The sequence below is a fragment of the Phyllostomus hastatus genome, unplaced genomic scaffold (genome assembly GCF_019186645.2).
Source record: "Phyllostomus hastatus isolate PE091 unplaced genomic scaffold, TTU_PhHast_1.1 phas_scaffold_93, whole genome shotgun sequence".
In the NCBI taxonomy this organism is placed as follows: domain Eukaryota; kingdom Metazoa; phylum Chordata; class Mammalia; order Chiroptera; family Phyllostomidae; genus Phyllostomus; species Phyllostomus hastatus.
Window position 1 is genome coordinate 32,275,791 of NW_025334042.1, and position 13,626 is coordinate 32,289,416.

A 13,626-nucleotide genomic window follows, 5' to 3' on the forward strand; every position below is an offset into this window, starting at 1 on the left:
AGTGAGGTTTGAAGCCTGGCCATGTGACCCTGAAGGCCATCCTCCTCACCAGCAGACCAAATGGCCTCAAAACAAGCCAGCTGACCAAATGAACATTGGACAAGATTTTTGTAAGAATTTGAATCAAGTCTTGTCAATCAACAAAGATGAGTAGTAGACTTTTAGAAACTGTAAAGTTTTGAAACATAAGATGCCATTAAAAATGGACATAATTTGCCCTGGCTAGTGTGGCTCAGCAGGTTGAGCACTGGCCTGCAAACCAAAAGGTCGCCAGTTTGATTCTCACTCAGGGCATGTACCTGGGTCATGGGCCAGATCAGGGCTTGCGATAAGCAACAGATCAATGTTTCTGTCACTCATAGATGTTTTTCTCCCTCTCTTTCTCCCTCCCTTTCTTTCTCTCTAAAAAATAAATTTAATTAAAAAATTTTAATGGACTTTTTTTTCTATTTTAAAAAATATTTTATTTATTTTTAGAGACAGAGGAAGGGAGGGAGGCAGAGAGAGAGAAAAACATCAATGTGTAGTCACCTCTTGCATGTCCCCTACTAGGGACCTGGCCTGCAACTCAGGCATGTGCCCTGACTGGAAATCAAACTGGTGACCCTTTGGTTCACAGGCTGACACTCAATCCAGGGCTGTTTTGTGTGAACACTTTGGTTTGCAGGGCTGTTTTTTTCTTTTTCAATACATTTCATTGAGGTATAATTTACATATATTTTAATGCATGCATTCTAAGAGCACAATTCAAAGCTTTTTGACAAATATATATATCTGTGAAATCACTACCACAATCAAGACATCCAATTTTTTTTATACTCTAGAAAGTTCACTTGTGCACTTTTGTAGTCAATTCTCTACACCTTGACCCCCACCCCGGCCCCAGGATGCCACTGATCTGCTTTCTGTCCTGGAACTTCTCATAAATAACACACTATGGACTTTTTTGCACCTAATATCTTCCTGCTCAGCATAATTTTTGACAGTCATCACCTGGTTGCATGTATCAGAAGTTCATTCTTTTTTAAAAAATTACTTTATTGTTGTTCAGTTACAGTTGTCTGCATTTTCTCCCTACCACTCCCTGCCACCCCAGCCAAACCCACCTCCCTCCCTTGCTTCCACCTTCCCCCTTGGTTTTGTCCATGTGTCCTTTATAGTAGTTCCTGAAAACCCTTCTCCCCACTGTCTCCTCCCCCCTCCCCTCTGGCTATTGTTAGATTGTTCTTAATTTTAATGTCTCTGGTTATTTCTTTTTTCTTTTTGTTGATTATGTTCCAGTTAAAGGTCAGATCATATGGTATTTGTCCCTCACCACCTGGCTTATTTCACTTAGCATAATTCTCTGTAGTTCCATCCATGCTATCGCAAAGGGTAAGAGCTCCTTTCTCTCTGCTGCATAGAATTCCATTGTGTAAATGTACCATAGTTTTTTGATCCATTCATTTACTGATGGGCACCTAGGTTGCTTCCAGCGCTTGGCTATTGTAAATTGTGCTGCTATGAACTTTGGGGTGCATAGGTTCTTTTGGATTGGTGTTTCAGGGCTCTTAGGGTATAATCCTGAGTCAAAAGGCAGTTCCATTTTTAGTTTTCTGACAAGTTCATTCTTCTTTACTGCTGAGTAGTATTCCAGGGTACATGTATGCCAATTTATTTATCCATTTACCTGGGGATGGACACCTAGGTTATATATCAGTCAGGAGACAGAAACCATTCACTTGAACAGGAAAATTTAATATACTTAGTAGCAAGTAAAAGGTGGTTAATGACATAAAAGAGTAAGTGAGGGTTTGGAAGTAGCAAGTGGGCTGAGGGAGAATGAGCTTTGAAGGATTCAAACACTTGGGAGAGTGTCCCCCGCCCCTCACAGACTTTGGCTCAGACTTCTTTGAAGGTGGCGACCACTGGAATGCATGATGTCCTTGTCTGTGATGAAGGAACTCACCAAAGGACACAAGCTAGAGCTGGCCCATAGGTGGCCTGCAGCCTCCAGACAGTTCAGGCAATTTGGAGCTGGCCTCCACTGGCAGCCTGAGGGTGGGAAGAACAAGGCCTGAGACTGGTTGGAACTGGCCAGAGAGGGCTGCAGAGGTGAGTGCTACCAGGTGTTAGTACCTGTGCTGGATAAAAACACGGGAGAAGGACCAGAACCCAGAAGGGCAATGCCTTCCTGCTGATACCACCTTGTAGTGTCCCACCAGTGCCCTCACTTTGACAAAGCCTGACATTGTGCCAGTAGGCAGGAGAGAAATGCTCGCAGGCTCCAGCTCCACTATCACAAAGCAGGGCAGGGAAGGTGGGTTCAAGTCTGAGAGACAATAAATCAATACCTGGCATAGGTTATTTCTACTTTGGGGTTGCTATGAACAAAGTGGCTATGAACATTTGTGGGAACAAATCTTTTGTGGTCATATGTCTCAATTTTTTTCATCCCCTGCCCCCATGAGCCTCATATGTTTCAATTTCTCTTGGGAGACATATACAAGTGGAATTTGCCTGGACATATGGTGGGCATATGCTTAACTTTACAAGAAGCTACCAAATTGTTTTTCAAATTGTGTCATTTTGCATTCCCACCAGCAATATATACATCTTCCCCAACACTTGGTATTGTCAGACTTTTAATTTTTAGCCAATGTAGAGCCTAGGAAGTGCTATCTGCTAGTGATTTAGTCATCCCTGATCTTTTCCATCTATTTCTTGAAACAGTGATGTTAGGTATCTTTTCCTATACTGCTTGGCCATTCATATATTTTCATGTGTGAAGTGTTTGTTCAGATATTTTGTCTATTTAAAAATGGGGTTGTCTAACTGAGTTGTAAGAGTTCTTTAGCCCTGACCAGGTGGCTCAGTTGAATGGAGTGTCATTCTCATACAGCAAAAGGGTTGTGGGTTTGATTCCTGGTCAAGCACATACCTGGTTGCAGGTTCAATCCCTTGTTGGGGTGTGTATGGGAGGCAACCCATTCATGTTTCTCTCTACTCTTCCTTCCTCTCTCTCGAAAATCAATAAAAACATGTCCTTGGGCCCTGACTGGTGTGGCTCAGTGGATTGGGTGTCATCCTGTCAACCAAAAGGTCACCAGTTTGATTCCCAGTCAGGGCACATGCCTGGGTTGCAGGCCAGGTCCATGATTTGGGGAGAAGCAACTGACCAATGTTTCTCTCCCTCTCCCTCCCTTTCCCTTTCTCTAAAAATAAAAATAAATAAAATTGTTTTAAAAAATACCCTCAGTCAAGAATTTTAAATATTCTATATAAAAGTCTTTTGTCAGATACATGTATTGCAAACAATGTAACATTAAGATTTTTGAACACAAAGTACAATCTACCAATAGGAGAAAAAAACTCCATTATATTTTTAATATAGGTTTGCTATTGTCTCAATAAGTAGAAAGATAAGTAAAGTTAGTTTTTACAGGTTTATGTATTTATTTATAACTATAGAGAGATCTTGAAAACATACACAGGATTACAACTTCTCTTTTAAGTTTTGAATGTGGTAGCAGGTAAGTGTTCAGAGTGGTCTTTATACCTTTAAGTCAGGGGAGTCCGCAGGTTTTCCCAATCTTCCTACTGCTATGCCCCGGGCCAAACTGCATTTACCAATCACACTTTGGTTGCAAGTGCCAGAACCCCAGTTTAAATTAGTTTAGGAACAAAAGTAAAATTCATGATAACAATGGAGAATGGTTGCTCCAATTGTCCTGTCTGTTCTGCGGCGTGTCAGCCTTATTCTCCTCTCTTTCCTCATATGGTAGAAAGGTGGACACTGATATTTCCTGGGCTTTTCAGCTAACAGAGCTGTCCACCTGCAGAGAGACCACCTGAACTCTTCGAGACCTAAGTCCAAGATCAATGGGAAATTGTTCACTGGCCCATCCTGGGCCATTAGCCTTCTTTTAGACCAGTCAACTGTGGTGTGTATGTATATGTGTGTGTGTGTGTGTGTGTGTGTGTGTGTGAAGTTGCAGCATATCATTGTAGCTCCTGAGAGAACAATTTGGGTGGGATGAAAGGAAGTGGGTTTTGGAAAGATGGAGGCAGTACTGAGAAAACCATGACATGCATGAATCTACTATAGATTATTGGAAAAAAGAGTGTGAAAGAATAGGGCTAGATGATGAATAGGAACTAATGTTGGACAGTTTATGTGCAGTAAAGAGAAAAGAGAGTCTGGAGATTTCATTGAGACAGTAAAAAAAATTCATGTGAAACTTTAGATAAGACAGAGGCATATTAAAATGTTGACAAATGTGAAGGGTAGTGCACACTTGGTTACGGAGGAGGAGGCCATTCCCACCTGGTCCCTGTGGAGGCTAGGTCGGACTCTAGTGAACAGGATTGTCAATTCATTAATGAAGTATGGCTTGTGTTGAACAAGATAAGCTGGGTCAAGCGTTTGAAGATGCTTTTGAGGTACTGAGGCAACATTCAGCTGGAGATCTGCAATACCCCACAGATTACAAAAATTACTTGAGTCTCATCAACCACTGTCCCCACGCCCATGCCAGAGGAAATTCCAGCTACTACAGTATGCTGCCTACAGAGGAACCTGTCTACAGCTGGAGAACAGTAATAAACAGTGCTTCGGACCTCTATTTTGAAGGAAATACCCATCAGTCTCTGCAGAACATCCCTGAAAACCAGCTGGTACAACCTCCTGTTCTCCAGCAAAAAGGAGTGAAAGGCAGGAAGAAGCTCCGACTGTTCGAATACCTTTACGAATCCCTGTGTAATCCCAAGATGGCATGTTGTATTCAGTGGGTAGATAAAAGTAAAGGCATCTTTCAGTTTATATCAAAAAACAAAGAAAAAACTCGCCCAACTTTGGGGGAAAAGAAAAGGCAACCGGAAGACCATGACGTACTCAGAAAATGGCCAGAGCACTGAGGAATTATGGAAGAACTGGGGAAATCACCAAAATCCGAAGAAAACTAACTTACCAGTTCAATGAGGCCATTCTCCAAAGACTCTCTCCACCTCATCTGTTGGAAAAAGAGATCTTTTACTCACAGTATGTTCAACCTGACCAAGAATATCTAAGTTTAAGTAACTGGAATGCAAATTATAATTATGCATATGCCAGTTATCATGAGCTAAGTTACCCTAATTGTGAAATGTAGTCTTACATATTATGACTTCCTGACATCAGAAATGCCTGAACAGGCAATACAGATGATGCATGATAGAATTGTACACTTGAAACCTAAATAATTTTATTATTCAATGTCATCTGAATAAAGTCAATAAAAGTAAAATTAAATTAAAAAGAAAAAAAAATGTTGACAAATGTTATGCCTTACTTATTTTCCAATACTTTAGTAAAAAACAAATAGGTGAAATGAAAATGGCAAGAGGTTGATATTAAAATTAGGTGATGTGTATATAGGCATTTATTATTTTAGTCTTTCTGTATATTTAAATTTTTTTCATTATAAAAAGAAAAAATAATCAAATTCTAAAGTGGATCTATGAAAAGAAGTTATAAGTAGCATATGGGGGAAAGGTTACTAAACTCAAGTAAAGAGATTTCGTAGGTTTATAGACATTAGAATTGAAAGGGACTTTAAGATATCCTATAATCTAGTCTTTTATGCTTTGCTTCTAGTTCACTAACAATGTATGTGTCTCAAAAATTCTGTAAGACTTAGATATTTATTTGATCTCAAATATTCTATGTTAAGCTCAAAGCTAGCTAAGACTAGCTTTCAGGTACCAGCAAGGTAGGTATAATAGTAAAAGAAAGTGCGTCAACCCTACTTGCCTGGCATTCAAGGCTGTTAATACTGGGGCTCCAACTGAACTGCTGTCTTCTACGCACCTTCCATACCCCACTTATTTCTTCTGTGCCTGGAATGTCTGCCTTCCCATCCGTACCTGATAAAATCTTATTCCTCTTATAAGGCCCTTTTCAAATATTAGCACTTTTGTAGTATCTAACTGGATTTCTTAACAAGATTTGATATCTCTGCTCACTAAATCCCATTATCACTTTCTGAACTTGCCACGTGGAATATACTACATTTTATTTTTATCATCTCTTTTTGGAATTTTAATTATATTTTTAAATATTTAATGTGAAAGATACTGGCCAGCAGTATCCATCTTGGCTGCGGATGGTCGTCGAAACATGCTAAAAACATACACAGAGATAACCAGGTCCTGTGGGGGAATAGGAACAGAAGGACCACTCCTCACGTGGGGAGCGCCTTTGGCCACCCTCTCTCTGATGGGGAGAGTGCCTCGTTCCCCCTCCGGAGAGACTTTTTATTGGTTTTGTTTGAATAAGAATTCAGGTAAAAGCTCATTACTCATTGCTAGGAAGTAAGGGTCAAACAATAGATAACAAGGAAATCTGAGGGCCTATTTTAGTCCTGTAAAACTTTAAGGAACAAACTTACTTCTTCCTTAGACCCTTATCATTCAACTGAGAGCATTCTAAACAAAGCAGGTTTCACAGGATTTTACATATTCTTTCTTAGGCCTGATCACCCGGGGAACCCGCCCTTTTCAGCACAGGGCTGTACCACCCTGTCATTGTTTCAGGCTTAGGTGGAGCAAGGGAAGTAAGGCAGCCAAGAGATACGGAGATTTTCTCACAGACGATGAGGACTCAGGCTATATCACAGCCGAGGAGCGAGGGTCCATTACCCCCTTTTGCTATAGCCCCCAAAGTCCTTTCTTGGGGGCTCCCACGTGTTTGTGCCTGTTTTAGGTCGTTCCCCCCTTGGGGAATCTTACCCGTCATTGGCTAACCGACCAAGCATTGGGGTTCAGTTATGAATGAAGCAGCAGAAGCAGTGTTCCTGCCAGGGAGATAAGCTTTTGTCTCCTAGCTGGCGTATGGTCCAAGGCCACTTCCTCAGCCTTAGCCTTGGCCGGGGTTACAGCTTCTGATACCAGGCAGGGCGGTCCCCAACAATTTAATTTATTTTTAGATAGAGGGGAAGGGAGAGGGAGAAGCATCAATGTGTGGTTGTCTCTTGCGCACCCCTCACTGGGAACCTGGCTCACAACCCAGGCATGTGCCCTGACTGGGAATCAAACTGGCAAACCTTTGGTTCGCAGACCAGCACTCAATCCACTGAGCCACACCAGCCAGGGCTATTTTAATTATATTTGAAAGATAGTTTCCTTCCTACTAGATTATACACTCCTGAAGAAGAGGGATCATGTCTTTTAGTTTCATGTGCTCAAAGCACAGCACAATGACTTATACAAAGGAGGTTTTAGGGGGATAATATGAGACTTATTGTGTAAGGCAGAAACAGATTTATGCAAAATTGTGAGTCATCTGTTTTGTACCAAATGCTTACTGGCATAAATTGACCCTTTCTCTGAAACTATAAGGGAGTATGATTATTGATTTTTCCAAATAACCTTTTGCTGCAGTAAGATTTTTCCGGAAACCTAAAACCCTGGCAGAAGAAAATGTCACTCAAGATTTCCTTTTTTCGGAATTGTGATTATTTGTCATGTTTTGTGCTATCTAGGAGTTAAAATTGGGATTAATGTCTCCACTCCAGTAAATTCTCCATTCAATTTTGGGCAGCAAATGCACAAGGAACAACAGCAGAATGGAAGACAATGCTCCAAGTATCTGAGTAGCTACCTGCTACCTTTGACAGACTGTGGTAAAACCTTAACCCAAGGGCGTGACTTAGAGTAGCTGAGCCCAGCCAGTGCTGCTGCCTGTGGGAGGCAGGGAGTGGAAATTGATAGCACTGCTAAGCTGGTGGCACGCAGTGAATGACCATGAGGAAAACGTGGCCCTCTCAATGTCTGGAGCTCTGAATAGCCATGCTTCTCTCTGGTTTGTGTGCACGTGTGGATGGCATGAGAGAGGTGAAGCATTTTTTTTTTTAAATTTATTGTTGCTCAATTACAGTTGTCCCCATTTTTCTCCTAAAGAACGGGTTTTGACAAAGGTTATATTTTAGCATGAGATGAGGATATGATCTCTTTCCTCCTCATCACAATTTAAATATTTTGAAAATTTATTTCACCTTATTCGTGGTCACTAAGCTAATTTATTTCTGTCTCTATGCAGGAGAAAGACATGTATGTAATGATGTATAGGTAATTCTTGATTATCTTTTCAACTGTTACATTGCAGCTTAATGCAGAATATATCTACACTGTCATTCTGAAGTGATAATTAGAAACATACCCTGATACTTTCAAATAACTGTGTAATCTTGTAATGTGTGACTCTTTTCTTGAAATCTTTAGGAAAGATTTTAGAGATTTTTGTCAATTTTAAAGAGATTTATATGTCATAATTCAATACATTCTGTTTGGGCTTTATTCTGTTTCACCACATTAAAAATATTAATGTGGAACTTTCAAGCTCATGAATCAGTTACTTTCAAATGAACGAAAAATGACATATCTCTTGGTTAGTGCAAACAGTAAATTAATTTCTTATTGTGCATTGTTTGATTAGTCTAGAATCTAACAAACATTCTGTAAGAAGCTACCAACAAAAATAGGAGAAACACATATATATCCAGTCACTCCCTCCCCTTTTTATTAGTGAAATTGTTTTACACATTTCAGTACCCTCTATATGAGGAAATGCAATAATTGAGTAAGAACAAATTAGCATATATTCATGTTACATATATCAAACTTTGTATATTTTCCCAGTAGCATGACAGCTTGTTACTACCTAGATAACCATCTTCTTTTATTCAGTCAATAAATATAAGTTGATCCCTGACTGGTGTGGCTAAGTGGGTTGGGGGTTATCCTGCAAACCGAAAGTTCGTCATTTGGATTCCCGCTCAGGGCACATGCCTGGGTTTTGGGGAAGGTCCTTGTTGGAGGAGTGCCAGAGGCAACTGTTGGATGTTTCTCTGCTTCTTTTCCTCCCTTCCTTCCCCTCTCTCTAAAGATAAATAAATAAAATCTTTAAAAAACATATAAGTTGAGGAGCAACGTGGGACCAGGGTTCTGCTGGATATTAGAGATATGATGAAGCACAGAGCATGACTCCTTAAACAAAACAAGTGATTTCGACTCACTAATACAGCTGAAGAAGACAGACACAGGAAAAGTCACTATAAGTGTTTTGAAGGAAAGGGGCAGAGTGCAGTAGAAGCTAAAGATCAATTATCCGGGCTGTGGCTCATCCCGATTTCTTGATTTTTCTTACATTTGAAAATTGAAGAGAGAGAAAGGAGGATAGAAACTACAGTAAATGATGGTATGCACGAATACATATCTTCCGGGAAGAACATTATTTGGTCAAAGAATTGAGGTTCGTTCTCTTCACTTCCCTGTAAGGTTTGCTTGTGTGTGTCTACAGTGGTGTTCATGACGCCCCCCATCCCAACCCATCCCATCTTATACCAAGATCCTGAAAGAAGAGAGGAGGGAGTGGTGTGGAAGAGACAACAATGTGGAGATGTAATGCATTCAGTTTTTCACCTTTCGAAGGACTAAGAATTTGGTGAGCTCCTTCTGAAGAATGGATAGAGGAAATAGCAGGTAAGAAAGCCTTGGCCTTCTGAGGAGCAGAGTTCAGGGTCTAATTCCTTTTGCCTTATCAGTCTCTGATCGAGAGCTGATAATATCAAACTAGTACAGAGCCAGGGAACTGGAGCGCCTAGGCTATTTTACACTGACCTGGAAAATGTCAGGATAAATTACGGAATTGGCGGGGGGTAGGGTAGCGGGGGAGTGAGGAGGAGAAGCTGGGTATGGTAGTCCTTTTAGAAGTCTCAATGCTTTGAGGATTTTGAGTTGTCCTCCCTCCCCCTCCCAGGTCCTCCTCTGAGTTGTCACCAATTCACTGAGAGGGATTGCTGGTGAATGGGACTGAAGGCCAGGGTAAGGAGTCAAGGACTAGGATCTTAAAATGAGACTGACAACTGCTCATGTCACAGTTTGAAAGATGTTGATGGTCCAGACCGTTGTGGGAAATAATCTCAGAGTGGCTGTTAACCGTGCCCAAAACTGAATAGGCAGCATCTATTTAGAAGATAGAATCCCGCTCTGCGGCTAATCCTTTAATTGGCCGGCACAGCGCAGGAGGCGACTGCGTGTGTGCCCGTGGCCAGCCCTAGCGCCGCAACCCGGTCTGACGGGCACGCATCCCGACCGCGCCTGGCGCTTCCCGCGAGCCCGCTGGGCGCGTGCGCGCACGGCCGAAACGCGTGCTGCTCGCGCGCGCCGCCTCCCCGGCGTCTCCGTTCTCCCGCCCCACGGCCGGTCTCGGGCGCCCCCTCCCTCCCTGCGCTCCCACAGCCCGAGCGCCGCTCAGCTGACCGGCGGGCGCCAGACGCCGGGCTCACGGCTCGCTGGCGCAGCTGCGGCGGGCGTGAGCCTCTTCCGCCGACACTCCCCCTCCGCGCCCTTCCCCCACCGGGACCTGGAGCCGGACTGACCCGGAGCGAGCTCGCGGCCGCTTCCCCGGCGCCGCGCGAGGAGCGAGGCTGCGGTGACGAGCGGCGGCAGTACGGCCATGGGCGCGCCGGTGTCGCCCTAGGACGGGCGCGCGGAGACCGCAGCCTGAGCGGCAGCCGCGGCACTGAGCCTTCCCGGGCGGCGGCGGCGGCAGCGGCAGGAGCAGCGGAGCCGGGATGAGCGGGAGCGGCGCGGCCCCCGGCCCGGGCTCGGGCTCCTCCCAGGCCGCCTGCCGCTTCGCGCACTACTTCGTGCTGTGCGGGATCGACGCGGACAGCGGGCTGGAGCCCGACGAGCTGGCTGGTAAGGCCGGGCTGCGGCGGCGCGGGGGTCCCCGCGGGGACGCGCGGGAGGCGGGGTGCAGGCTCCAGACAAAGTCAGCTCTCGGTGGCGCCCGCTCCTCGGCCGGATCGGCGCTAGGGCGCCTATTTAATGACATTGTTATTTATTCCTCGTGCTGGGTGCGCTTCCAAGCCGCGGATGCCGCGCCGTGCAGGACGCCCGCCGGGGGCTTTGCCTCCAGGCTCAGTGTTGTTAATAATGGGCGCGGGGGCAGGGACAGAAGTGGCCCTGAGGGCATGGCCCTGACCGGCACAGCAGCCCCTTTCCCGGTAGCTGCAGGGGGAGGCGGCTAGTGAGTCACTGGGCACGCTAACTCCTGGGCCTTGCTGCGACCCCGCGTATCCCACCCCCCACCCACCCTCAGCGCACCGGCCGCGAAGTTTCAGCCCCGGCACGTGACGCGACGCTCTGGTCCTCTTGGGGGAGGGGGCGTCGGAGACCGCCTGGCTGTGGGGGGAGCGCGGGGCGGAACGCTAGTCGGACTTCATCCCTGGCAGTTCCTAGCTTCTGCGATGATAGTCGAGTCGCCTTTTGGAATCCTATCGATTTGGCAGTGTCACGGAGCTAGCGAGGACCTTTGAACGCCTGGGACCGGCACCACACTTTGTTGATACTGTCTACTGTTCCCGAGTTTTAGTAGTTGGATATTTTCCTCTGTGTTGGGCGCTCCGTGTGTCACTGCCTGGGTTTTCCTGGAGGGGCTCTGGTCACTCATCTGGATTCATTTGATGGCGCAGTGCAGGGCTGAGCTGGGGAACCGACGCTAGGAAAAGGGACGTTAAAGGATTTGGGGGACTGGGGGGCGATTGCGCAGTGTTGAGGCAGAAACAACTGATTCATTTTCACGCCTGTTTCTTTCTGCTTGCCTTCTTGAATCTGAATCTTGATTTTTTTTTTTATGGATGAGACAAGTGACATCTACCGCCCGAACTTTATCTGTGTCAGTGTTAAACACTTAGGTCATAGCCTTTCAGAACAGCTTCCTTTGGACAGAGCATTCCTTACTGATTGCACCAATGTGTGTGTTTTGTTTTTTTTTTCCTTTTGGTTGGGTGGTTGGGGGCTGGGAATAATATATTAAGTAATAAAAAATAGTAAGCAAAACTGTTCAGCCTGAAGATATGGTACCCATCAACCCACGCCTTAGATGAGTATCTTTTCATTTAAGTCAGTTTCACAGCAAAACATTTCCACAAAAACTCTTTAAGTGTAGTATCAATTAATTTTTTTTGAAAAAGGATGAGTTGAGTACCCATTTTTCTGTATGTATAATTTTGTATCGTGTTTCTTCAACCTCGATTTCACTTACCTGTTAAGAAGGCCTTTGTTAAGGGATGTAAAGTTAGGAAAACAAATGTCTGCAGAGGCATTTGGAGAGATTCCTCTTTGGGGACTGTTAAAAGGATTATTTTATTTTCTAAAATCACTTTTCCCCTAAACATCCTAAACATTTGTGGCACCAGGTCCCTTGGAGGTCTTCTGTCAGTGGTGACTGATGAGAGGAAAAGCCTGTATTTTTTTTCCTCCCCCTTCATTTCAGGTCTATATTCCTAGTAAAGCTAAAACAAAAACCTGTAGGTATGGCTTGGGACTCCTTAGGCATAGTCCTAAGGCTTCAACAAAATTAAACAGTAAAGAATGAATTTAAATGCCTTTTTTAGGGCATGAACTGACTTTTCTGTGGGCAATACTATGTGTGAGTGTGGGCGATTGAGATTTCTGTTCCTCATAATACTTGGTGTTTTGAAGTAACAATTTTGCCTGGTAATATTTCAGTATCAACAAATAGTTGAATGAAAGGTTTCTGAAAGCCTTTAGGTGCTGATTTTTTTTTCTAGGTGTGTTCTAGGCACTGGGGACAGCTGTGAACAAAGCAGTCAAGAATCCCTGCCATTTTAGTGTTGACATTCTCGTGTAACCAAATAATGAAAATATGTGGTTTGCCAGATGTTAATGCTTGCTATGAGGAAAAATAAAGCAGGGAAATGAGACTAGGCCAGGTGCCAACAGAATAGGGGGGAGGTGGTTGGTTGCAATTTAAAATAAGATGGTAGGGAAGGCCTTGGGGATAAGTTGGCATTTGAACAGAGCTCTGAAGGATTTAAGGCAGCAAGCCACATGGACTGTCTTGGGGAACAGTGTTACAGGCAGAGTAAGAAGCACCTGCAAAGACCTGAGTTGCGATAGTGCCTAGTTTATGCAGGCAACAGCAAGGATGCCAGTGTGGTTGGAGCTGAGTGAGGGGGTTGGATAGTAGTGGATACGACCACAGAGAAAGAGTGGGAGAGATTGTGTAGGGCATCATAGACAATTCTTAGGGAAACCCCTGGAAGGTTTTGAGTAGTGTCATGAGATCTCAGTGTAAAAGGACCTCTGTGGCTTCTGTGTTGATTAGACTGTGTCAGGGGCAAGGATAGAGACAGACCAGGTAGGAGGCTCTTTTTCACTATTTGAGGTGAGAGGTGTTGATGGCTTGGAACAAGGCAGTAGCAATGAAATGGTGGTGAGCTGGGTATATTTTGAAGGTAGAGCCAGCAGGACTTGCTGATGAGCTGGGTATTGTGTTCATATTAAAAGAAAGTAATCAAAGATGACTCCAAGAGTTTCAGCCTAAATTATAAGCATCTCTATTTACAGAAATAGGAAGACAGATGGAGAAGCAGGCTAGGGAAGATTAGTTCAGTTTTGGACATATTAATTTGAGGTGCCCATTAGACATTTAGATGGAGATATCTGGTAGGCAGGACTTCTTACATGGGGTCTCAATTTTTGTTTAGTTGTAAGTCGAAAGTCATGAAATTGGGTAATATCACCCAGGGAATCAGTGTAGATAGACAGTAAAGAGAACAGGTTCAAGGATTCAGTCCT

General features: G+C 44.1%; 2 protein-coding genes across 4 annotated transcripts in view; both read left to right on the forward strand.

Moving 5' to 3' along the window:
* Positions 1 to 4,352: 4,352 nt before the first annotated feature.
* LOC123812930 (transcription factor Spi-C-like) lies at positions 4,353 to 5,286 on the forward strand. Its single transcript, XM_045829864.1, is given in 3 exon segments — positions 4,353 to 4,818; positions 4,820 to 4,873; positions 4,875 to 5,286. Coding segments are annotated over 3 exon segments (759 nt in total). The 5' UTR covers positions 4,353 to 4,368; the 3' UTR covers positions 5,130 to 5,286.
* A 4,750-nt stretch (positions 5,287 to 10,036) lies between these two features.
* DENND5B (DENN domain containing 5B) overlaps positions 10,037 to 13,626 on the forward strand; it is a 167,600-nt gene continuing 164,010 nt past the window's right edge. Inside the window, exon 1 of one of the 3 annotated variants that reach the window (XM_045829098.1) lies at positions 10,037 to 10,719. In XM_045829098.1, coding sequence (XP_045685054.1) covers positions 10,593 to 10,719 — 127 coding nt within the window. In that variant the 5' untranslated portion in view covers positions 10,037 to 10,592. The remainder of the gene's footprint in view (positions 10,720 to 13,626) is intronic. The other 2 variants (XM_045829096.1, XM_045829097.1) reach the window with 2 other exon arrangements.